General features: G+C 36.8%; 3 protein-coding genes and 1 pseudogene across 3 annotated transcripts; 2 read left to right on the top strand and 2 right to left on the bottom strand.

Moving 5' to 3' along the window:
- Positions 1-470: 470 nt before the first annotated feature.
- LOC113728062 (CAAX prenyl protease 1 homolog) lies at positions 471-6340 on the bottom strand. Its single transcript, XM_072076566.1, has 14 exons — positions 6142-6340; positions 5058-5205; positions 4863-4947; positions 4690-4785; positions 3884-3949; positions 3650-3748; positions 3426-3539; positions 3178-3288; positions 2927-2989; positions 2411-2503; positions 1682-1795; positions 1170-1241; positions 989-1054; positions 471-769 (listed from the first exon to the last, which is right to left on the bottom strand). The coding sequence occupies exons 1-14, from the start codon at positions 6170-6172 to the stop codon at positions 653-655; spliced, it is 1275 nt and encodes a 424-aa protein (XP_071932667.1). The 5' UTR covers positions 6173-6340; the 3' UTR covers positions 471-652.
- A 6252-nt stretch (positions 6341-12592) lies between these two features.
- On the top strand, positions 12593-14068 carry LOC113724702 (probable receptor-like protein kinase At5g24010). The gene has a single exon (XM_072077188.1). It carries the CDS (start codon positions 12593-12595, stop codon positions 14066-14068), a length of 1476 nt encoding a protein of 491 aa, XP_071933289.1.
- Positions 14069-17344: 3276 nt separating this feature from the next.
- LOC113724701 (uncharacterized) lies at positions 17345-19284 on the bottom strand (annotated as a pseudogene).
- Positions 19285-20972: 1688 nt separating this feature from the next.
- Positions 20973-26366, top strand: LOC113724700 (ferric reduction oxidase 2-like). The gene is made up of 8 exons (XM_072076565.1): positions 20973-21254; positions 21373-21478; positions 21628-21819; positions 22008-22242; positions 23572-23899; positions 24454-24697; positions 24821-25527; positions 25892-26366. Exons 1-8 carry the CDS (start codon positions 21059-21061, stop codon positions 26029-26031), a joined length of 2148 nt encoding a protein of 715 aa, XP_071932666.1. The 5' UTR covers positions 20973-21058; the 3' UTR covers positions 26032-26366.
- Positions 26367-26939: the final 573 nt, after the last annotated feature.

The raw sequence follows: 26939 nt of genomic DNA, 5'->3' as shown, positions 1-26939 counted from the left end.
ATGACGAACATTTTTACAGCAACTGTTAAATCATTGGTCAGATTTCTAGGCCGGATAATCTCTGCTTCTACCTACTGGACCCTCCAAATGTGGCTGCCATATTGTTCATCTCCCTCCTCTTCGTGAAGGGTTTGTGTATTTGGTGACCTTAGGGCACCAAATAAGAACTGAAAGCAATGTATGTTTTTGGCTAAATGATAAATTTCTTGTGCAAAGATATTACTGCAACCTAAGGACTGAGTGATAACTTTAAAGCATTCATAGTTGATCCGCTTTCCTTTTTCAATGTTACCATTTGGCAAAAAAAACCCCTTTCATGAATACCTAGAAACTTCATGGGTAGGAGTGACGACTCGTGATTTTGTACCAGCTGAGGACTCGAAAGTTGTTTTTCTTTTGATAGCAGAGACATTTGTAAGAGTCATTTCGTCCTACTGCTGCTATGCTAGTATTTCCATATCATGTTGCTATTCCTCCCAAACTCAGCCACCATCTTGACCACTGGGGCACTTTTTGAAACCAAAAGTAGATGTCAACAACAGATGTTACCAGGAAAAAGCAAAACTACAGAATAAGATTCCCGTGATTGACTACAGTTTGGCACTAAGTAAACATAAGCTCTACACTCAAAAAGTTACAAATGTTTATTTCTTCAGTCTGCCTTCTTATCTGGCTCGTCAAGGGCAGCCAGTCTTTCAACAAGGGGAGGATGAGAGTAGTGATAAGCCGAGTACCAAGGATCCGTATTCATAGCAGACAAGTTCTCCTCCTACAAAGCCATCATACCAAGTCAGGAATTCACGAAACCAATCCTCACCAGACATTAGACATTTGCATGAATGAAAAACATAAAAAGTCATGCCATGTGATAATCATATCACACTTATTTGTACCAATGCACTTCAGCACATGACATGCAAAAAAAAAACCCCCCTCATCATCGTTTTGCAAGGAAAAGGTAATTAAAGAGAATTTGAAGGGCAGTTACCTGCAATTTAACAAGACCAGCTCGAAGGGCTAATGAATAACCAAGCTTCTTAGCAAAAGCGTCAGCCTTTGGAATCACAGCAAAAAGTGAGTAAGATATGATCCCAATGCTCAAAAGAAAGTACAGCAAAGAGCCGTCATACAGCAATGACCCAAAATTCAATTTGCAGATTGAAAGTTACCTGGAACTCAAAGGATCGGCTAACAAGATTAAGACCAAAGCTAACAAGGTGCTGCAGAGGTATCACAGTGTGCTACGACCAAAAAGATCAAGTAAACAACTATCAGTTTTCTTGTTCGAAGAAACAATTTATTAGAAAGCTATTGTATTTATCTAACACTAAGATAAGTCAAGCTGCATATGTGTGTACATACGATGGTCTATGATAATCCAAGACTTGTACTCTTCATCCACGCATTAAAAAAAAAAAGAAGAATTCGTTTGGGTAACAATTTTTAAGACACCGTTTTTCTGTTCTAGAAGTTCTCAGTCACTATTTTAACCTTAATGGATCTGCACTGACTAGGCATGTTTATTATCGTTTCATCGCATTGCCTAAGCAGATGGGACTTTTGACCTTCAACACATTTCAGATTAAGACTACCATCAAGGTAGCTTTTGCAAATGGTTAACCAAGAAATCAGCTTGAGCATAAATCACCTATCAAGAAACCATTGCAAGGCATTTTATTACCTGAAATATGATGAGCCCTATTAGAACTGGTTGTGTGTCAAACCCAAAACTTTGAAACAAATCCTTGGAGTTCCTCACAAGGGTGTACCCTCCGAATTGCAAGAACGTTAAGATCTGCAATACATAGAAAGACAGTATGCGGAATCTATATCATCAGTTTTTCAAACATTTAGGACACATATAAGAAACTTTGTGAACCAAACAGTAACAAATATACAACAGAAACATTGCAACTAAAGGTAAAAAAATTGGCCTCTCATGACATAGACATGTAAAACAGACGAGTAATGCCTTAGCTATTACCTCAAGAAAAAATAATATAAGTAAAGATAACATCAGATAAGAAAACCAATAGATGCAGGCAACTACTTTGCCCATGAGCAAAATCAGCTAAAGAGTACCTTTATCTCTTACTCATCATCCCACTACCCAAACAGCATATAGTATATTAGGCAGTGCATAGACCTATTACAAGAATTACATAGCAGCCTCTAGTAAACAATTTCCAGCATTAAAAAACAGAAAAAGATAAAAAAAATTCAAGCAACTTCAGGAATTTTGGCTCTAATTACATTCAGGAACCAAAGAGATATGCAAACATCCAATTCTCTTCATGCATTCCATAGAATGGCAAATCACTCAAAAAATTGTAACTGCCCAAGTAACAAAGGAGAAAACAATGAACCCAGAAGACAAACAAGATTGTTAGCTTGACAGTGTATCCCATACCTGAACAGCAATGAAAGAGTACATTGTATGGTTTAGCTTCCAATGCCCCAGTTCATGTGCAATAACCGCAACTACTTCCTCGTCTTTCTTGCACTAAATCACACAGTCCAGTAAGTAAAATGTAATCAAAAGGATTATGGAAACAAGAAGCAGGTTCCAAGAAACGGGGGAGGGGGATACAGATTCAATCTCACTTTTGTTCTGATTGAATATTTTAGACAAAAATTTACCTCCAAACCCTATTATTGCATGCCCACTCACTCAATAAAGAAAAATTAGAAAATCTTGCTTTTCAATGTTCAGGTTAAAACCAGTATAACAACTTTATTAGTTATTATTCCTCAAATTAGTAAGTCCTTGTCGAGACGCAAAAAGTAGGTTGCATTTGCACATTGAAACAATTTAAATATCCAGAGATTTTGTTATACAAACTGTCACCAAACTAAACAAAAAATGCTTAGTAGTAGATGTAAATAAGGTCATTAACTACAAGTTCCAAAAACGTAACCTCCGCACCTGTTGAAGCAGTGTGTCGTAAAGAACAATGCGTTTGTTGTTGAAAAACCCATACATGTATGCCTACAAAAAATGCACACGCGTACAAAATTCAAAGGAGGACAAGATAATTTTAACAGAAAATACAAATAAAAGCTAAGCACAATAGAGGACTATCTCAAACTCCATAGTTTTTTTTACTGCAGAACCTCCAAAATGATATAACTTAGGCAAAATGTAAGAAACTACGCATCAACAAGTAAAATGCTTACATTGCTATGGCTTGACCTTGTAGATCCATCAACAACAAACAGTTTCTTCAAAGGAAACTTAAGGGAGGAAGCAAGACTCTCAATTTTTGCTCTAAGCTCTCCATCCGGAAGCTGCTTGTTCAAAGAAATTCACAACCAAATTCATAAGACTTTGCAAAATAAAGGTCTCATTAAAAATGTTCCCATTCTTCTTTTTTTAGCAGCACCATTACAACTCTATATTAGGTACAATCCATTGCATCACTTACTGGTGTAAATTTGTTAAACAGTGGGGCTATTAAGATGGGATACAGCGTCATCATCACGAGGGAAAGAACAAACATGAATCCCCACAAGTATATTGCCAGGTAAGGTCCTCCTTTCTGCGACAAAAAGTTAGTATCATTAGAGATTTTATTTAAGGCACTAGAAAGAGAAGCCATGCATTATATAGTGCAACAACCAAATAATGTAAACCCTAGGACCATTGTACCTGTACTATTACAATGATGGCAGCAACAATAGGTGGACCAATCACCACAGCTAGAGCAATTCCTTTTATCATGTCTCTAAAAAACAACCAAATTGTTTGCTACACCAGGCACATTAAAAAAAGAGATTCAACAGCCATCAAAGAATGAACCCAGGAAACTATAAAGAACTTGCAAGTGACAGACACAAATATAATAACTCAAACTCATAAAAGATGACAGGTCTGAGTACATACTTTGTTAAAACCATGGCGTGCCTCAATAACAAATGTGGAGTACAACGAAAATGGCAAATCTGTAATCTGCATTATACAACAATTTTAGCAGTTCGCATAGGAATTCAAAACGATCAAAAGCTAACAATAATTAAAAATAACTTCCAACTAAATATCCACAAGGGCCAGGTACTCTTCATGATAATTGTAGTACTAAGTTTTTCTGCTTTGGGCATCCAAAATTGGCCCTTTTCAGACATCTAGCTGATAAATGTGCAGAGGGATAGGAAAGAAGTTGCTGTCTTATCCGTATTGAGGCTTTCTAGTCTTCCTAATTGATAGGAAATAAAGTTTCTTTTCCACCATATAACTTCCTTTGAGTTTCTCAGATTTGGGCTTCCAAAGTTGGTCCTTTTCAGATATCTAGCTAATAAATGTGCAGAGGGGTGAAAAAGAATTTTCTATCACACTAGATTTCTAGTCGTCATAATTAATCTTTTCTCCCCAAATATTAACGTTTCTTGACATTAAAAAAAAATAAGGTAGATAAATGTTCATAATTATTGAGCCAATTTGAGCAGCTTAATCAAATATTCTATTTGAATCAACATTTCAAGAGCAAGTCTGCACAGCTTTCTTTGATACAGGATTTCACCAGTATTTAATTTTCCAAAAGTCAAGTTCCCAAAAAGATAAGGGCCCAAAAATATTTATGTTGGACTTGTTAGTAATTAGTTGGCAGGTAGAAAGGCTAATCTACATTCAATCTTACATTAAGCAGTACTAGTTCAAGAAAACTGCGACTGAAATAAAAATTTCACATTTACCTGTGACCAAAACGTAACACCAGCTAAAAATGCAAGCGTGTGAAAAATTTCATTCTCCGCATCAAGCCCAGCAAGAACCAAAAATTCTCCTGATTTCTGCAGCCAGTCATAGTAATGTCAACAGAAATATTTCAGCTGCAAAGAAGATCTCCAAAGAATACAAGTCTACTCACCTTCCAAAACCAAGGCAAAATACCAAAGAACAGAATTGCAGAGTCCATCAGAATGGTAAAAAACTCGTGAACAAAGTGGAAGTTGCTGCAAGAAAGGTAAACAAAATCAATAACAAAAACACTGTTTGAAGCAAGTATAATCTCTATAAAATTTGAGACAGAAGCATTTTAGAAATGAAAGGAAGTAATTGATACCTTTTGTCAAGGCTATATGCTCGAGACTTCTCAAATTTTTCTTGGCTGATTACACCCTCCAGAGTTTTTGGTAGCGTAGGCAACTTAAGGGCAGCATGTTGCCGCAAATCAAGATAACTCTCGAATAAGTACATCAATATCATAAAACCTGAATATTTTGAAACAAAATTAGGGGTGAAAGGGACATAATGAGAACTGAGAAGGGATAAAAATGCAATTTAGACGAACTATTCTTTCACACCTATTTAGAAGGGATAAAAATGCAATTTAAACGAACTAGTACACAGAAGACATTTTTTGTTTGAAACATAGATCCAAGATTGGAATTAAATTTGTGAAACAAGACCGTCCAATCAGTCAGTCACCATGTGATGGCACAAACAGGCAGAACTTCATAAAGACAAAGACATAGATTACGGAACTCATTCTACAAGAAGATGAACAAGGTAAAGGATAATGAACTATTGCACAATGAAACAACAAAGCCAACAGTCCTAAGTAATCAAACCATAAAGTCAACGCATTCTACTAAAGAACTCCACGGAAAGCGGAAGTCTTCAGCCACTTCTACTGTTTGCACTACCACTTTTGTAAAGTTATGTGCAAGATTCTTTCTCTCTTTGTACAAGTGATCTAAGCGTGTTCTCACACATGCATATATAGGTGTTCCTTTCAATCGACCCGAAGACAATACCATAAAGTTCACTCCAAGACAGCAATTAAATAGGGCTACTATATCACATAAAAGAGAAAATATTGAAGGAAAGGAAATATGGGGGGGAAAAAGACATTAAAGTGAAACCCTAAACCTATCTTCCAACCCGCAGAAACGCAACAACTACAGTAAAGATTCAAGAAATCCCACAACCGCGGAAACCCAGAGATAAAATCCAAACTTCAAAGCAAACGTCAACTTATTAACTCTATAAAGGGCATGAGATGAATAAAGCGATTTCTTGACAAAATAAACATCGACCATCAATTTCTTGTTCTAATTTTCGGAAGCAATACAAACAAAATGTGCTAAAATACAGGCTAGGGAAGAGGAGAAAGTCGATAAGACATATGGAAAGAGAAAACGTACAAACGACAGCTTCCATAAAAGGGAACGCCATGGCTCAGTGGCTCTGGGCAGTCTTGTCTGGAACGTAGCAAGGGATTGAAGCTTCCCTGTTTTTTAGGCTTTAGGGGTGAAGAAGAAAGAGGAGGAGGACGAGAGGTTTTTGTTGGGCCTGGATTTCGTTGAAGAGGAGTTTATAACGTGTATGAAACAACAGTCGTGTAATTGTTGCAAAAGTGTATTCTTTGTTGATGAGGCCCCTCTCTCTCTTCGGTTTCTATCTGTCCAAATAAAATATCTTTTATAGCTAGTTTGGGAGGATGGAAATGAAAAGAAAAGAAGAGAAATGATAAGTTAGAAAAGAAAAGAAAGGATCAAAGTTTCTATCTAAGTTGTTTGGGAGTTTTAAAGGAGAAAAGAAAGTGAGTAGTTTTCTTTTGTTTGGGAGTTGAATGCAAAGGAAAGAAAAAGATACTTAAACAAATTATTTTACAAATATGCCCTTTTTATAAACAAATGTGAGAGGGATTCATCAGGTATTAAAATGTTTTGTATCAGGATTCTAAGGGTAATTTGGTCATATTGAAAAATTTACTTAAACTTCTATCCGTTCCTTCCCTTTCCGCCCAACATTGGGCGGAAAGTTTTCCAAAAGATGAAGGGCGGTGGGATCTTTCTTATTCTTTTCTTTTCCTTCTCATTTTAACTCCCAAACAATGGATATCCCTTCAAAACCTTTCTTTTCTTTTCATTTCCATCCTTCCAAACTAACTATTAGACACCCATGAGAATGTATAAATCCTCAACGGAAAAAAAAAAAAGGAGGAGAAAATAATAAGGAAAAAGGGTTTTTTTTAAAAAAAAAAAATCAGTATACTCTCTATTTACAATCTCTTTTATCTTACCATTCAATTTAACGTTCCCATACATTTTTACATATAACGAATGCAAATAAGCAATTGAGTTTTGAAAAGAGCTTTAGAGGAGTTAATATGTATATGTAAATTTTATAATTTGGAAATTACTTTCAAAGGCATGGTTAAAATACTTTTGTCATTTTATCAGGTGATTATGAGTTATGCAGTTGCATATGAGCAGCTACCATAAAAAAAAATTTGTTGTATACATAAAAAAAAATTAGTTTACATTTTACAAAGTAAATATCAAGATTTTAATTGTCAAACAACGAAATCTAATTTTTAGTTTGTCCTTTCTCTAATTCTAGTGCCCTTTAAACCAATAGTAACAAAACAAAAGATTCTCACTTTTGATGGGAGTAATTATCTCGATCAATTTCCAAATCTTCCTCCGCTTGGAGACATCAAGATCAAATGCTAGCATAATTACAATTAAATTCTACTGTCGAAGTTCATAAAATATTAATGACACCCTAAGGTCTATGTGTTGTTTGTACACCTATTCACTTTACGAGCTTCTTCTTTTTTTAAAACAAAAAACAAAAAACTATTTCTGGAATTGTCCCGGGTAAATAGCGAATTTTTCCTTCACGTCATTTTGATCTTAGATTTATGCAACGATGTCCTTCTCTTATGAGCACTGATGCAAAATTGTCAATAGTGATACGTTGCAAAATTTTCTTAGGTAGAGAATGTGTGTGTGTGTTTCTGCAGATTGCCGAGGGAAAAACAATTGCGGAGTGGTAAAAGCCGTTGGTGAGCCTTTGGCAAGAGTCTTGGTATTTCCCCTCCCCTAGTTTCAATCCCACATCGATTCTTAGTGGTGTGCGTGTGTTCTACTTAAGGTCTTCGATGTAGCCTGAAAATCAGCATGCCTTTTGGGTTAGGTCGTGGGTTCTCCTTAGGTAGAGTGTGTGTGTGTGTTTCTACAGGTTGCTGAGGGATACGTTATTAATTTGTTCCCATCATTTGTTGCTAATTCAGCAAAAAGGTAGCCTGATATCTTGAATGATAAGAAACAAACCCCATGGTTTTGCAGTCCAAAATTATTTGAGAGATGATTTGTGTAGGAAAGCAAAACCAAGCTTGAGTGTTTTATTCATTTCATATAGTTAGTTGATGCGATTTGTTGTTATTTGGTTGGTTTGTTTAGTTAGGTTTAAAAAAACTCAACCCCCGTTACACTATTGTTCACATCGACTTTTAATCATCAAACAATTTTTTTTGTCACAAATTAGCCATTAAATTAACTAATCAGCACACATGTGGCCATTTTGTTGATTATTGCTTTTAATCTACAAAATAATTAGAACATGTGTCAATATGCCAGGATATATATGTCTACCATGAGTATTTTTTGTCAAAATATGATTTTCATTATTTTGTAGATTAAGAACAATAATCGACTCAATGGTCACGAATGTGTTTATTAATTAGTTTAGTGATTAATTTATGACAAAAAATTGTTCGATGAGATAATAGTTTAATGGCCATTAGAATTTTTTGTCCGTTTAGTCATTATTATGTTTCGGGGAGTGAAGTATAGGGATTATTTCCCATGCTAATTGTACTACTAGTCAAGTTAGCAGGGTGCCCCACCTGGACATCTCATTTGGTCACGAAAGTTCTTCAGTGACCGTTGTCCATTTTTTCCATCAGGGATCGAGTCCCAAGATTAACGTGCCCAAGGGGATGGGGCATCTTCTTTCGGGTCGGGGAGATTAGTCGGGCCCGATCTACCCGATGACCCGGATAACACCTCTGTCTTGAAAAAAAAAAAAAAAAAAGTCAAGTCAACAGGGTATTAGTAGAAAGCTTTTTGTCCGTTGGATTGTGGAATGTACAGTGGAGTCGGCCTCTTTGTTTGTTTCTTGTGTGTTGAGTCTGTTGACCCCAAAGCCTTGCCTCTGTTTAGATATCTCAATTTTTGAAAAATAAAATTTTCATATATAATATATATACAAATAAAAATTATTCCAAAAACATCATATTAACAATTCAAAAAACATCATATCCATCTAATATATAAAAAATAACTTTAAATATACACAAAAAAAAGAACACCACCACCACCACTACCACCCCATCATTCCTCACCACCACCCCCCACACGTATGACCCTCCCTTCTCTTGCTTATCTCTCTCTTTCTCTCTCCCTCCTCCCTTCCTCCCATATTTTGTTTTTCTCTCATCCTCCTTTCTTTCTCCTCCTTTTTGTCTTTCTCCTTTCTCTCTTCTTTTTCCTCGCCCTAATTCCCTCTTCCCTCTATTGATTGCAACCTATCTAGTCGTGACTAGAAGGTCACGGTCAAAAGCCGCGACTCATGGCTTTTGGTCGCTATCTTTCCGGTAGCGACCAAGAAGGTCGCGACTAGAGTGGTGGTTAGAATCGCAACCACCACTCGCGAGTGGGAGAGGGTTTTGGGGTTGGGGTAAAGGAGGGGAGAAGAAAGAAGGGAGAAGAAAGAAAGGAGAGGAAAGAGGGAGGGGGCGGTGTAAATTAAAAAAAATCCCAAAAAAGTTATAAATTATAAAGATGCCCTAAAATATATTTTAAAAATACCTCTAAAAACAATCTAAAAAATATCAACAGTAAAATTTTTTTATATACACAGTTACAGTAAATTTTTTAAAAAACACACCAAAAAACATCTAATCCAAACAGAGTCAAGTAATAGAAGAAATTTCCTTTGCCTCCTGTTACCACTAACACACATAAAACATACACAATTTCTTCCCTTTTATTTTTTAGTTAATTTTGTATATTGTGATGGTGTATACATTATCATCATTGAATGCATGATATATATGTCAAATTTAAATTAATTTTTATACATTAATATTTTATTTATTTATTTTCACAAACAATACCTTAGATGAAAGTTTTTTTTTGAAGGATTAGATGAAATATTTCATCCGGTGAAAATGATTGAATGCTTCAAGCGCGTCATGGTGACAGTGGAGAAGGAGGAGAAAAGAGAGAGGGAGAAAAATGAGGGAGGAGGTGGTGATGACTGGTGTAAACTTTTTAAAAATATTTAAAAAATTCCAAAAAAAATCCTATGCTAATTCTAATACTAGTGAAGTCCACAGGGTATTAATATTAAGGGATAATTTTAAAAATCTCCCCTGAGGTTTCTGACAATTTCACTGAGCTCTCCTGAGGTTTGAAAAATTATACATACATCTCTCATCATTTAAAACTACAATTTTACCCTTAAATATTTTAATGAAATTCCCTTATTTGGCATGCTTATACTTAAAATAAGTTTTAAAATTATTTTTCCATTCTTTTTCCTTCTCATTCTTTTTTTTTTTTTAGTTTTTAGGCAATAAAACTATAGAACTACAACTATTACCTTTAATTTTTATTATAACAAAATGTCGAACTAGTGATTTTTTTGACCAATTAATTTTATATGTAATCCAATGTTTTTGCTAATCTTTGTTTTCTATTTTTGGGTATTAAAATTAACAATAAAAAAAATGTCCCAAAACCACTATTAAATTATGATAATCCAACAATTCGAAAATTTTATAAAATCTAAATGAATTATTTCAGCATTTTCCTTTTCTATTTTATAAATCTAAATCGATAATAAAATATCATAAAAAGTATCATACCATAATAATAAAATTATTATTATAGTTGTTTATCAAATAGTAGAAATTGACATAAAAAACTTAGCAACTTTGCCTTATAATTATACTAAAAAATCATATAATTATACAGGAAAATAAATTAAAACTCATTATACAAGAGTATTTTTGGGTATTCATTTAAAAAGCTGACCAAATCAAATACTATTTTAAGATTTTATTACTAAAATTATCAAATTAAGGAAAGTAAGTATAATTTTTTAAACTTTAGAGGAATTCAGTGAAATTATTAGAAACCTTAGGGGAGGTTTCTGAAATTATCCCTAGTACTAAAGTCCGTCCGTCTGGGATTGTGGAATGTACAGTGGAGCCGCGTAAGGCTTAAGAATTAGTAGCCGCTCTGCTCGTTTGTTATGTATTGACCTCGAAGCCTTGTCATGAATCATGAGTAGAGGGGTCAAAATAGGTAGTTTGAGTGGGTTTGGGTTGGGTAAAATGAGTAATGAGTATAAGTGAATCAACTCATTTATATCCATTTAATTAGACGGGTATAAATAGGTAAGTCAAAAAATGAATTGGGTAACCCAATTACCCATTTATAACCTATTTATTTTAACTTTTTACAAACACATTTAAATTCATTTTTACAAACTAAGTTATCAATTTATACCACTCTTTGTACCCATCATTAGTTTTAAATATTTACTTATAATGTTCAATAAACTTAATTACCAATTTTTTTTTCATTTATACTCTATGTCACAAAATTACCTATTATTTAATAATTGAATAATAATAATATAAAAATTTGAACTAAGTACTATAAAAATTAATATAAAAACTTAATCCAAAAATTTTGAACCCCTAACATTTTTTTCATATATAAATTTAAAATTTCATTTTATAAAGATAAGAAAATAGGCTAAAATTTATCATAAATTGGTAATGCTAAAAAATGAACAAGTTAACAAACTAAGAGAAAATAAAATAATAAGATAAAACCAACAAATAATAATAATAATAATAAAACAAAAGTAATTAACATTATGACAAAATGAAAATTTTGAAAAAAAAAAGGTGGGGGAAAAGAAGAGAATTGGGGGGAAGAGAATTCTAAATGGGTTAATTGAATTTGATGGGTTACCCAATAAATGGGTGAAATGGGTATTATTGGGTAACCCATATACAAAAATTTAAGATATTCATACCCATCTATTTATGGACAGGTGTGAGTAAATTTAGTTAAGTGAGTTGATTTGCCACCTCTACTCATGAGTAATCGAAGAAATTTCCGTTGCCTTCTATTGCCACTATCACACGCAAACATACACAATTTCTTCTCTCTTATTTTTTTAGTTAATCTTGTACATAATGACGATGTATATTTTATAATCATTGGATGCATAACATATATATTAAATTTAAATTTAGAATTGTTTTTATACATTACATTTTATTTGTTTATTTTTACAGATAGTACCTTAGATGAATGAATTTTTTTTTGGAAGGATTAGACGAAGGATTCATCTAGTGAAATGATTGAATGCTTCAAGCACGTGATGGTGACGGCAGGGGAAGAGGGGGAGAAGAGAGGAGGAAGGGGGAGGTGGAGACGGTGGGTAGCGATTGTGAGTGATGTAAACTTTTTAAAAATGCTTCAAAAATTCAAAAATTTTAAAATATAAAAAATAGCTAATTCGAACCGAGTTTTAAAAAAAAAAAAAAAAAATCAGATGAAAGATTTCATCTTGTAAGATGACCGAATGCTTCAAGCGCGTGTGGTCCACATTCTTCACTGCAACGCCTCCAGCTCAGAAATCAGATGTTGTTAACATGCCAAAACACGCTTTTGCCTTCTAATTTGTATTTTCATCTTTCTTCGTGAGAGTTGAATGATCCAGACGCCTTTCTTTTCCACTTTCCCAGTTTCCAATTCCATCATCAAATTGACCTGAACTATGAAGAGTTTCACTGCTCCCGCCATAGCTCTTAGCTCCGCCTTCTTCTTATTATTCTTCACCACCCTCGTCTCCTCCTCCTCCTCCTCCTCCTTCCACCCAATCGATCATTACCTCATCAGCTGCGGCTCCCACGAGCCCTCCATCATCGACCTCGACCACCGCCGCTTCACGGGCGACTCCTCCACCTCAGCCTCCCGATTCTTTACCACCCCTTCAACCCGGACTATTCCACTCACCAACTCCGACCCCGCTTCTTCCAATTCTTCTCCTCTCTACCGCACTGCCAGAGCCTTCAGCAGTCCCTGCAAGTACAGCTTCCCAATTCAGGACCACCGCGGGGGGACCCACCACTTGGTACGCCTTCATTTCTCTCCTTTCTTTAATTCCACTTCTTTCGACTTCTCCGCTGTTCAATTCCACGTTTTGGCAAATGGGTTCTTGTTGTTACGCGATTTTAGCATCCAGAATTCCCCGAAAGACGGTATAGTAATCAAGGAGTATATCATAAGGGTTGATTCCGATAAGCTTGATATTACGTTTGTGCCAAAGAAAAGATCGAATTTTGCCTTTGTCAACGCAATTGAAGTGATTTCTGCACCCCATGACTTGGTCGCTGACGTAGCCCAGTTTGTAAATTCTGAGAAAAATGAGAGGATTAATGGATTGTTGAACAAAGGGTTCGAAACTGTTTATAGAGTGAATGTAGGAGGTCCAAAGGTGACACCTTTCAACGATTCTCTGTGGAGGACTTGGGTCCCTGATGGTGAATTTTTGGAAAAATCCGGTCATGAGGGCTCCTTGGAAATCCACTTCAGTGGCCGGATTCAGTATCAGATGGGCGGGGCAACGCGTGAAGTTGGGCCGGACAATGTTTATAACTCAGCCCGGGTGATTAAGAGCTCGAATAATGTCATTCCCAAGTCGAACATAGCCTGGGTGTTTCCAGGGATTGAGGGTTACAAGTACTTGGTTCGGATGCATTTCTGCGATATAGCAAGCATTGGGCCTTATATGCTTTACTTTAATGTTTATGTAAATGGGAATTTGGCATATGAGGACTTGGATTTATCAGCAATGACAAACATGTTGCTTGCTTCGCCTTTCTATGCTGATTTTGTAGTGGAAGGGTTGAATTCCGAATCATTGAACGTTAGTGTTGGCCCGTCCAATATGAGCTTGACCAATGCTGTTGATGCTATCCTCAATGGGGTTGAGGTCTTCAAGATAAGCAATTCACTGGGTAGTTTTGATGGCGAGCTCTGTGTTGAGTCAGTTATGAAGAGCTGGAGAAGAGGAAATGCCGTTGTCATAGTGCCTTTACTAGCGGCAGTGTTTTTGTTGCTAACTGCATCCGTGGTAGTGCAAAGGAGGAGGTCTGGAGGCAGGGACACAGTGGGATGGTTAAGGTTACCTGTGGATGTCTCTGAAATTAATCTGAAGTATGGCAGCCAACAGTCATCTGGTAAACTCTGATGCCCTTGTGGGCCTAGTGAGTCCTAAATCAAGTACCTTATATAACCCTGAAGATCTTAAGGACTGGTATATGAAACGTCTTCATGGCTTTTTGTTTCTCTTGTTCTTGTGAGAACTTTTATTTATACAGAGGAGCTGTAGATTTGTCTAAAATTCAAACTGTACTCCACTCAGTGTTGAGATATTTAACATATTTGTATACTTTCCGGGGAATGATGTCTATGCTTTGTACTCAATAGCTTATTTGTTGGAAATTACCTTTACCTATGAGTGTTCAAGCAGTTTTGGAAAAGGAAACTTCATTGCTTTTATTAATCCTGTGAATCAGTATATTTTTTTTCTAGTGTGGGTGCAATCGATGATGCATTTTTTGATGCCTCTTCTTTTGGAGTGGTTGCTGTGTTTTCTTTATGTTTGGTTTTCTAGCGGAAATCAGTTTGCACTAATTGCTGTGTAGAACCTTAATGAAGTGTGATGTGAATTATGGTTCCTTATTGATCTTGGGTCCGATAGGCTTTTGGCTTTGTGTTGCCAGATGGTATTCTCTGCTGATGGTTTGACAATCTTATGGTTCAATTGCTTCGAATATGGTCGAAGCATTTGGCATGGTATATAGACTACAGTAGATCTCCTTCTCCGTCTTTACGTCAGCATCACCAGTAGTAGTTGCAAAAGTTTTAGATCTATGTCATCATGATTTATGAAAGAGGATCACACCTTAGCATAATGGAACATTTTAGACGCAAAGATAAACATTGGTAGCATGCATTATTTGCGTCATATGTTGTGGTTCTGGAAGAAGAAGGGCTGCTGCTGTGGACTTGCTACAGACTAGTTCAATGCTAGATATACTTTGAAGTAACTAAAGACTAGAGACAGAGCCATGCTTGCAAGTTATACCTACATCACAGCATATCCTGTTCTGGAATTGGAACTGCAAGATCTCCTCAGTGTTTTTGTTTGTTTAGTTGAGTGACAGATGGCAGGAGGTTCTTTTTCATCTTTATGTAGCTCTGCTCTAGTCATTTGCTTCTAGTTATGGACTACTTTGCCATGTAATCAATCCCTCGACACATGGTTCTAGTTATTCTTGCTTTGCCATGTAAAAATATTCAGCTTGCATGGTGGGATTGCGCCAATTTGCCATCTGATATGCTAAACTAGCACATGTTTCGTCGTTTTCAAGTTCTCCCCGTGTTTCAAGATCCACCGGACAGGGTAGTCTGCACAAATTTTCTTTCCTTCTTGTGTTAGTTTTGGATATCTTTTTCAAAAAAATCTTTGTTGAACTCTTTTCATTCATTTTAGTCTTCATCTTACTTCGAGGATAATTGAATAGATTGTCCTAATTTCCCCAACTCCTAACAACGTTGATGCTGATTCAGAAGCTCATTTTCAGCACAAAGAATCAGATATGAGGTTGTAAACAGATGTTGTTTCAGGTTTAAGAGCCGGTCTGCATTTTCGAGTCCATCAGTTTCAGTGGGTGAATCGACAATCTTGTAGAATGTGGCTGGCAAAATTGAAACTTTCCTGGAGGCCCCTGGAGTGGGTCCTTCATTTTCCTTCTTGTTTGCCTCTATGGTTAGACCCAGGCCCAGCCTGCAAACTTAAATGCGGATGGGGACTCAAAAAGCGGAACTGTGGGGAAAATGATATGTACTCACCTGGCTATGGAACGCTGGCCGAACAATTATTGGGCTCGCGGCCTTTTAGATGCGGGAACACATTAGAATATTAGATCATCATATTTTGGACTATGATTTTAGGGATGAAATTTTAGCAATAAAGAATAATCAAAGAGTGATCAGTCTATTTTCAATGAAATGAACTTAAAATTCTAGTACTTAATTTGTTGACTTCTTAACTAGGGATATTAGTGAGCGCGATGCCAAACCATTGATCATGAGCTATTGATTTCTTTCTCCTTCGATCGTGCTTGCAAGATACGCTTATTTCAAAACTACTAATACGAAATTAATGGGTTTGGGTTGAGATTTCATGGTTTGGGTCAGAATTGAGTCGAACTCGATGAATCCGAAAAAAGGTTGAATTCCGGTCATTCACGGGTTGACCTGATAATCCATTTATGAATTAAAAATAATTTAATAAATATAAAAATATATTATCTAACTAAACTAAGTTATTCTTTTTTTTTTCCAAAGACATTAACCACTTAATTCTAAATGAATTTGTTTAACTTGTGTGAAGTTGAAATTATTATATTTGGATAAATGATATATAACATTATTTTCTATTTTTATAGTATCTTAATTTATTTTAGATCTGGTTTGGGATAAAATACTTTTACAGTGTTTTAATTTATTTCAGATCTGGTTAGGAATTGTTTTATCGAGATTTTTATTATTTGATAATGTAATTAGTCTTGTGAGAAATTGGTTATGTTACAAATTACACTGGTAAATTAGTAAATTAAAATTATATTTTAGATCATTCGGGTTGACCTGTTAATCCAAAATTTCGGGTTCGGATCAGGTATCTTGACCCATTTTGAATTGGCAAGTTGTATTCGGGCCAGCAAGTTATCTATTATATTCAAGTCTCAATCCGATCCGTCAATCCACTTCCGACCCAATTGCCACCTCTAAAAAAAGTGAATACATATCTCTCTAAATATAATGCAAGAGTCAATGTTAAAAAATAGAGTGTCATTATTTGTTATTCCAATTTCCAAATGTACCATTCCAAGATTTAGCATGATACATCCATACCTCATCTGTCAAATTTCACACTGCTAATTCACCGCTGCCACTATACTCTTCCTATAATTGTACCACTATATTCTTCCCAAGTCTAAGCCTATACCATTCAATAGCCTACTAAACATTCAAAAACCACCAATATCATTCTTTACTTTTTCTAATTAGAAAAGCAAATAGATAAAATTGACATTTCACCCTAATAAATAACAAAAATACAGAAGACATATATATAATTTTACCATTAAAAACGTATATATTCGAATTGACTTGACAAGCTGATGAACCGAGTACTAATGTATTTGATTTGATTCGACTAACTTGTCAAACTAGCTCGAATTCGATTAGAACTCAATAATATTGGACGAGGGAAAATGGCCAATTTAGTCCCTATACTTTTTTTACTGTCAATTTAGTCCTTATATAATTTTTTTGGCCAATTTAAACTCTATACTTATTTATCGGTTCCAATTGAGGAGCTCCGCGGCGGCGCCACCTTATAATTGTGATTCAACGTCTAATTGAGCACTTATGCGGGGGCATTTCTGGTACTTCACTATTGGGACTCCTTTTCAGAAGTAAAAATCAAAACCAAAAAGTTACCGGTGCAATTTCCCCTCCTCCACTCCCCACCTCCACCCATTGGACTCCGAAGACGGGAAGATGTCCGGCATATTCCGGTACAAAACCTGTGGCTAGGAGGGTGTGAAACCGTAACCGCAACAAGATCATTCGCTCTTGCCATTTCCAGGGGCCAATGGACATCAACTGTTTCAATAAATGTTCAAAGTACATCATTCGAGACCACTTTGGTCCTGCATCATAATCTTGCCTAAGGAGAGGATGCACTAAAGGAATGGCTCTTAAAACAGCATATGCAAACTTAAGCTCTTCAAGAGTAGGATTTCTGAACTGAAGTTCAACAGATGACGTGCAGCGAACAACATCAATAACCGGAAATCGATCAGTACCCGAGACCTCCAAAGCTAATGACTTTATCATTCTCTTATTTAAAGGGAACATGATTGACTCCAGCTCATAAGTCACCCTCAAAAGCTCAGTGTTTGGAACTCGAATAGTCTCCCTACAAGCAGTCATTTTTTTGCATCATCATGAGCCCTGAACATGTAAATCCCTATATCCCCACCATTCCCACCAATAAACTGAACACAAGGAAATGGCTGTTTTCTGCTAGACCAGTTTGAATCCTTCCCCACCTTTATACCAAACAAATGCTCTGGGCGCAACCACTTCCATGGATCAGTCCTGTACAAAGCGGCGGCAGTTCTGTACAGAGACTTAATAAAAGGTGGAGTAATGCCATCCACCTTCAACAAACATGCTCCTGATCCAAGACCAAGTCCTGGGCCACACCCAAATTGTTCTTGATATCTAGTAAACAAATTCTTCAAATGCATATCCACAGTAACTTCCCCACACCCGCAGAACAGATCTACCAAACTTCTTGAAAACCCACAAACAATTTAGACCTCCAAGTCTAGCAATTTAACTCGGGCATATCAGTTCCATCAGAATTTCCAACTGAAAGGGATTTGGAGGATGAAAGGGAGAGTGTGGTAATCTTTGGGGCGAGGGAACGGAGCTTGGTTTTGTACCGGAATATGCCGGACATCTTCCTGTCTTCGGAGTCCAATGGGTGGAGGTGGGGAGTGGAGGAGGGGAAATTGCACCGGCAACTTTTTGGTTTTGATTTTTACTTCTGAAAAGCAGCCCCAACAGTGAAGTACCTGAAATGCTCCCGCATAAGTGCTCAATTAGACGTTGAATCGCAATTACAAAGTGGTGCCGCCGCGGAGCTCCTCAATTGAAACCGATAAATAAGTATAAGGTTTAAATTGGTCAAAAAAATTATATAAGGACTAAATTAACAGTAAAAAATAGTATAAAAACTAAATTGATCATTTTTTCTATTGGATGAACCAGCATCTAGTTTCGATCCAGTCGAATCGCGAGGAGGCCAAACTCAGTTTGCAATCCTAGTCCTAGTGCGACCATGTTGATCGTTGGCGGCTGCTGCTGCCACGAGGGTCCGTTGATTTCCGCACGAAACCTGGCTAGGTTCCCAAGATTTAGCAACTATGATTAGAAACGTCACTGAATTCCCGGAGGATGGAGCGTAGATGCCTTTTTGCTGTGGAAATCCTGAGGCATCACTTCCACTTTCAAAGTGACGACTGACAACATACAATCATCACAGTGTCCTTATGCAATGCTGGCATAGGCAGATGTAGCAATTATTTCAGGGCATTTAATTAATCATCAAGAAAACTGTAGGATTTGAGTAAAAGAGGATTGGGCAAACAATTAAGAGATAAAAAGATTGAGCTACAGAAAAATTGCATGTCTAATTGTGTCAACCCAACGTCTGCTCCACACATCAGCTTTTGGGCACGCGCAGGCACACATCCAACACGAGGACGGCCGTATTTACTCCTGGACGAACACAATGCAACACGCACATCCCAGATTAGCCATCGCACTATATTGGTCAAATAGGCAATTGCCCTCCAATTTGCTCAGTGGCAATTTTTTAAAGTGTTGTTTCCCCTAAAAGAGCCAAATCTTTATCCTTCCGCCCAATCTGTGGAAACAGAGATGAATGTAGCTAGCCATAGGCCGTGAAATTGAGGTTTGGGGCGGTGCCTCCACTTTGATGGTCCTAATTTTATTTCACCAAGATTAGATCTTTCATTGCCTAACGATCACTAGCTTCCATTTAGTGGTTTGTTTCTTTTTTGCGTCAGCATTACATATATGCCTGTTAAACAATGTCAGAAATCTATGGTCTTTTTGTCAGAAGAAAAGCTGGATGAATGCCCTTCATCTGTGAAACTTGGAAGAAAAGCAGTATTGAATTAATGGTTCTAATTGATTGACTGGATCGTTACACATTAGCTTTTCTTGATTTTTTGGTAAGTTTTGACGGACAGGACTTCGCACCTTATCTTCCTCTTTTCAAGTGCAAACACGTGGACGTATTTGATTTGAGTATATATATATATATTTATATATATACATATATATTTTGATGCATTTCAATGGTAGTAAAGATCTTGTTCAGTGAATATAGAGATGGCAACCACATTAATAGTGGAGTGGAAGGTCAAGAGTTCAAATCTTGCATCTTATTAATGTGCCTCTATATGAGTATTGTTCTAAATTCATACGAGTGAATTGTGCATCCGTTTAATCTGATGATAGTTCAATCTCCGTCAGATTCCCCCTCTCAATTGAACCACTCCTTAGAGTCGATTCTCATATAATAGGTTTTATGAAAAAAAAAAATTATATATATATATATATATAGATTGGCATTGGCATTTTCAGACCTCTACCTCTATGTATATGCCAATTATACAAGTACCATACTAGTCTAATTATGGCGTCAACCACACACAATCAAGTTATTCTCTTTTGCATTAGGTGCACACGTACGTATCCATTTTTTAAACTGTTTGATTTAGATACAAGTGTGCTGCTACGCTGACGCGAAAATAATGCATGAAGCATGCAATGAAGCGTAGTAAAGCAAACCACGTGCCTTTCTTTGCCCTTTCGTTGACCCCCGAATAATGTCATGTAATCAGTTGAAAAATAAACGTATAAGTGAAATTAGGCCTGATTGGATTATCATTTTTTAGCGAAAAATTGTGTCTTTTTTCGTGATTATATTTCCTTATAATCTTTTTTCTTCACATACATCAAATCGTTACAGTAATTTTTTCATGAAAAATCATGAAAAATGCAATCCAAACGGGCTTGTATAGTATTATAGTTAAATGCCTAACCTTGATGTTACAATATATATTGTCAAATTTTTACTACAGTTGAATGATTTTCTTTGGTATCTACTTAGCATATGGTAAAAGCCTATGCTTGCTTGTTTGCCATGCTTATACACAACTATTGCCAAAAAAAATTTGTGTCCAAAATTAATTAATTATTTTACACACTCTCTGTCTCTCGCAGGTTTTGTTTTTAGGGGAAGAATGAAGATTACGTGTATACATTCCATCACCCTTGCAGGGACGTGAATCATGCTTTTCATGGTTTAGGAATATTAGTGGTATGCTACTGTTTCTCTTGTAGGTTCACACACTAGGAAATAATATTCTACACGACGTCTATCCATTATATAAGGCCATTAACTTCTTGTATCCATTGTACAAGGCTATTTCTATCGATTTGTAATTCCATAGATATTCCCTGCTACGAATATTGGCCTGTAGTGATAGTCATCAACGAAGCCATGGACACAAGGGTGGCAACAAGATCTCCTCAGGCTGGAGGAAACAGTGTCGTCCAAGGAATGATAATGGCACTACTTGTTGTGGTCTCGGCTGGATATATTTTCATCTGGATCATGGTGCCAACCAATACTTTCAAACAGCACTGGCTTCTAAAGATTCGAGCTGAGTCTAATACAACTTACTTTGGATCACAAGGTCTATTTATTGCTGATTTATTGATCTCCGATCCTCTCTACTCCTCGATAGTACCCCTCGATGTTCTTTCTCAATTATATATAAGCAGTTTCATCTTCTTCATAACCGCCTTTTACAGGTGCAAATTTCTTGGTCTTCACATTTCCTGTTCTTTTCGTTGCTGCCTTGGGCTGTGTCTTTCTCCATTTAGGAAAGAAACGAAGCAATGAACATGATTCAAAGAGGTAACTCTAGATACATCAAGAAGGATTTAAGTAATTTTTGCAGCAGATTTTTTTCTTTTTTTTTTTTTTTGGCTTCGTGGGGGGAAAAAAAACAAAAGAAGAAGAAGAAGCTTGACTTGCAACTCTTCTTCGTGTTTTCTGATCGACAGACGTGATGGTAAAAATCGTACAGTGGCATGGAAGAGGCCAGTTATCATCAAAGGACTAGGAATTGTTTCTCGAATTGAGTTGGCTTTTCTTGTGATGTTCATTGCCCTTCTCGTTTGGTTCTACACAGTTTACGTGCGCAATGGCTTCGATAGCATCACTCCGAAGTCAGCTGCAAAGAGTGGGATGAAAGTGTAAGATGCCTTTAACTTAATTAGAAATTAAGAAATCCATCCATCTCAGTTTCTTTATTATTATTATTATTCTTTCCAAAAAGCATAAATTAGTTGCAGAAATAAAAGCTGAGATTGTTCGGACAAAGGTGGCGGATCATATAAATCCATACACTAATCATATTCATCATATTTGATATGTGTGGCAGGTGGCAAGCTAAGCTGGGCAGTGCATCTCTAAGGCTAGGCCTGCTAGGGAATCTATGTCTAACATTGCTCTTCTTTCCGGTGACCCGCGGCTCATCGGTGCTGCAACTTTTTGGCCTGACATCCGAAGCAAGCATCAAGTATCATATATGGCTTGGCCACACTGTAATGACCCTTTTCACCGCTCATGGCGTTTGCTACATCATCTTCTGGGCTGCCACACATCAAATATCCGAGGTAATTATTAAGCAGTAGTACTCCACCAGCTATTTGCACTTGATACATACGTTAAATACAATTAAGACAACTGAATTAATGAACAAAGTCATATGTAATGACTGAAGCATTCTACTAGTCCTGTTCAAAGTGCCCTTTGCATCCAACCGTAAAACACCCTTAACAAACTCGCTTCACTGCCAGTGCCAACAATTTGAGGTGACAGCCTTAAACAGGTGATGCAATGGTTTATATTCGAAAAAATTGTTTGACTATCTCGTCCAATTTAGTTTCTTTCGTAAGAATTGATATGCAGATATACATATAGTCCTCTTTTTATTTGTGATTTTTTTTTGGTTAATTGAACGGTTACTCTATCTTAATTCAATGAGTAAAATAAATGATTACTCTTATATATCTTTTCCGGAAACACAGGCGATTGAACAAGTTATATATATAATTGAATAGAATAGAAGTTTCCAATTGTTTAAATCAATAACTAAACGAAAATAGTGCAACAGTCGATGTACTGAGCACTGACACTATGAGTGAAGGAGCAACTTGGGTGATTGTGCCCACAAGAAACAAGTTGCAGGGATGGGTCGCCCCTGGAAATGGGGTAGGAACGGTTGTCTCTGCTCGCAGTTGACGGTCATGATTTGGCTAAAAAATTTTGTGCGGTTCAGATCATATCTCGTAACTCGATTTTCACGCTGTGTGTGGGATCCACAAAAATTTGTTCTAAAATTACGTCGTGTGCAAAGAAAATTACACCGTGTGCAATCAAAGTTACGCACAGTAAAAAATGCACATAACCGGCAGAAACGATTGCATCTGCAACCGTTTGTGCCCCTTTTCTGGTTGCCCTGGACCTGGGGAGACTAATAGCTAGCATGCATCCCCCCAGTGACCAAACCAGAAGAAACTGGTCTGTGCTCTAAATTTGTTCATTTAGTTCTTGTTTCTTGTTTGTGCTCTTGGTTGCTTTTCTTTACATCTTTTAGGCTTGGTGCGTTTTCCATGCAAATCGCAGTTTCGCATTACGTATGGGCATATATTGTTGTTTGCTGGAAAAAGCAAAAAGATAAGTAAGGTCCCATCTGGGAGTTGCTTGACAAATCGACTTTGATGCATCATATTCAAGGGTGGTGGGCTGCTTATAGGGTGTTATCGTGGGGTTCGTCAATCTTATGAGATCAAAAAGTTAAAATTGCCAATTTTTGTATTCGTGTGTGAGATATGTCAAGAGTTACCTTCTTCACGTATGCTTTTCTTTTGCTTATAATTAGTATAACTAATATCTTATTTTTCTTCCTTCTTTGTTTTGTTATTTTTGCTCAAATAATTCAGATGACAAAATGGGCTAAAGCAGACATTTCCAATGTGGCCGGAGAAATAGCTTTGGTAGCGGGACTAGCCATGTGGGCAACGACATTTCCCCGCATAAGGAGAAAGATGTTTGAGCTCTTCTTCTGTACTCATCACTTGTACATCATCTTCGTGCTCTTCTTCGTCCTCCATGTTGGCATCGCTTTTGCCTGCCTCATGCTTCCTGGCTTCTATCTCTTCATGATTGATCGTTACCTGAGGTTCTTGCAATCTCGCCAAAACGTTCGTTCAGTCTCCGCTCGAATTCTGCCCTGTGAAACCGTGGAGCTCAGCTTCTCCAAGACCAAAGGTACATAAGTGCATGTTCCAATTGTACAGGGGGAAAAGAAAAATAAAATTAATCTACCAAATAATATGCCAACACAGGTTGGCTTAATTGACAAGCGCGGATAACCTCCTCACGGTTGTATATTTGAATTTTGCTGTTGAATGCGAGAACTATGTTAATGGACTATCTATAAGAATCGTTCTAAGCGACGTATGATTTTAAAGGTATGTCCTGATCCATGATGGTGAATAGAATTGAATCTGTTTAACTTTTAATCACAAAAAAAGGAAAAAAACAAATAATAGGTGATAGCAAATGATCACGAACTTCAGCTCTACATCAGGTTTCTTCTGAATGACAACGATGGCCTTCACTATCCAAATGATGTGTTTATTTTTAAGAGGAATTTGTTCATTCATAGAAAATATGTTATGGAACTAAAATTGGTGCCGTGACATTATCCGCAACCATTCGTAATTACGCGCTCTTTCTTTTTCTTTTGATTCTTTGCATTCTCCAAAATTGATGAAAGCGAAATTAGTATGATTTTTAACTTTTTTCCCCCTTATTATCAGGTCTTAGCTATACTCCAACAAGCATATTGTTCTTGAATGTACCGAGCATCTCGAAGTTACAGTGGCACCCTTTTACAATTACTTCAAGCAGTAATTTGGAGCCTGAAAAGCTGAGTGTCATCATTAAAGGTGACGGGAGTTGGACAAAGAAGCTCCATGAGATGCTTTCTTCCCCTTCTTCTGTGGATCATCTTGATGTGTCCATTGAAGGACCTTATGGACCAACTTCAACTGATTTCCTAAGGTACAAACAGCGTCCTTTACTCCTGTTCCATGTCCAAGAAAAATGTAAGTGCATCCGGACCAATGAAGACACTTGTCGCTACTTGATTTTTTTACCTATAATTTCTTATTCTGTTGGTTGCAGGCATGAATTGCTGGTGATGGTGAGTGGAGGCAGCGGGATCACTCCTTTCATCTCCATCATTCGTGAGCTTATGTACGCAAGTGAGATTCTGAAATGCAAGACTCCTTCAATTCTCCTCATCCCCTCATTCAAGAATTCTTCAGACTTGACCATGCTAGATCTGCTCCTCCCTATTGTTGGTTCCCCGGCAGAATTTTCCAACTTCGCTTTACAAATTGAGGCTTACGTAACGAGAGAAAAACAACCTGCACCAGAAGGCAAGAAGAGTCTCAGGACCGTCTGGTTCAAACCAAAGCCATCAGATTCACCAGTTGCTCCAATCTTGGGCAAAAACAGCTGGCTCTGGCTTGGTGCAATAATATCAGCATCTTTTATCATCTATCTTATCTTCATAGGGATTCTTACGAGATACTACATTTATCCCATTGATCACAATACCAACGGTGTCTATTCTTGGTCTTCTAGAGCTGTGCTGAATATCCTTTTCATGTGCATTTCTATAATCATCGCAGCTACCGCGGCTTTTCTGTGGAACAAGAAACAAAATGCCATGGAGAACAAACAGATTCAGAACCTGGAAGGGGCAACTCCCGTAGCGTCACCCAACTCATGGTTCTATAATGCAGACAGAGAATTAGAAAGCTTACCCCAGCAGTCACTGGTCCTCTCTACCAATCTGCACTATGGTGAAAGGCCAGACCTAAAGAGTAAGTCAGCTAATTGCAATATGACTGACTATATTACACTAGTGCAGGTAAATTCCTAAAGCATGACACACGGGTTTGATTAACAGCTTATATATGGCGAACAAAAATCGCATGGCCTGAAACCGTAGGAATTAGAGGCCGTAAATTCAAATCGCTCCTTTCCTCTTTTTTCGCTTCTTAAATCTCACAACTCTTGTGTTACATGTATTTTTTTTTTTACAAGTATAAATGTGATTAGACGAGTGCAGGTTAATAATTATTCTGCCCATTTATCGTTCAGCAAAACTTACTGTAGGTTCCCATTGATTTTGTTCAACATAATCTACGTGCATGTTTTGATATATTAAGGTTGGTTCTGACGCAGAAATTCTTTTTGAGCGCAAAGAATCCAGCGTTGGAGTTCTAGTTTGTGGACCGAAGAAGATGAGACATGAGGCTGCAAACATATGCTCTTCTGGTTTGGGAGCTAATTTGCATTTCGAGTCCATCAGTTTCAGCTGGTGATCGATCATATGACAATCTTCTGCTACTTTGGGAGCTAAAGTGACGGTTTATTTCGATGTAAAATATTGTGCTGCCATTTTTTCTTGCTTCCTTTTGTTAGCACTTGGGCAGAGTTGAGTGCTTCAAAATGTAAATGCGAATGTTGAATGTGAAAAAATTGCTTGCTTGTTTGAAAAATAAATAGAATTCCTCCTCATGTAACATGATGGCAATAATCAAGGAAAAAAGAAATCAGCATTGCTCCCAAAGGGCAACCCCCTCTAATGGATATGGCAATTGCTCTATTTGTAAAAATATCTTTATCTAAATATCATTTTCGAGATTTATAATTTTAACGAGTGTTTGTTTAACGGGTGCCACTTGTTAAGATATAAGATATATTTTAGGAATCGTATTTTTTAAAATGTAAAATTAATCAGTAAAAAGTAAATAGATACAATGGAGAGGATAGGCAACCACCCAATGAGTAAAAGAATAAATGATAGAAAGGACAATTAGATAAACCACCCAAGAAGATGAGTGGATCACTGTTTTTTTCTTGTTTTTTCCTTCATATTACGGTTGTGTTTCCACAGTTAAAAGAAAACAAAATAGCGTTGATCAAGATGGGTTGGGTTGCTAGTTGGACCCGTTCGTAAAATGGTTGCTTAGTTTAAAAACCTTTTTGGGCCTTTTGCCTTCTGGATTTGGTAACAATGGGCTTATTTTCATTCTTCCTGGCTTTCCCTGAGGCCTTCAGAACGAAAATGTGGGGTGGGAAATCTTGAACGAAAAGATGCGAGGGTCAATCATGAATATTGTGAGAAATTGTTTGGAGAACCCTAGTTCAGTTGATAGCAACATTTATCTCCCTTTGTTGTTGATGACGTTGTTGAGTTCTATAATTGAGCCTTAAATTGTCAAACTTG

The sequence above is a fragment of the Coffea arabica genome, chromosome 2c (genome assembly GCF_036785885.1).
Source record: "Coffea arabica cultivar ET-39 chromosome 2c, Coffea Arabica ET-39 HiFi, whole genome shotgun sequence".
Taxonomy (NCBI): Eukaryota; Viridiplantae; Streptophyta; class Magnoliopsida; order Gentianales; family Rubiaceae; genus Coffea; species Coffea arabica.
This window is presented reverse-complemented; position numbering and strand designations above follow the sequence as displayed.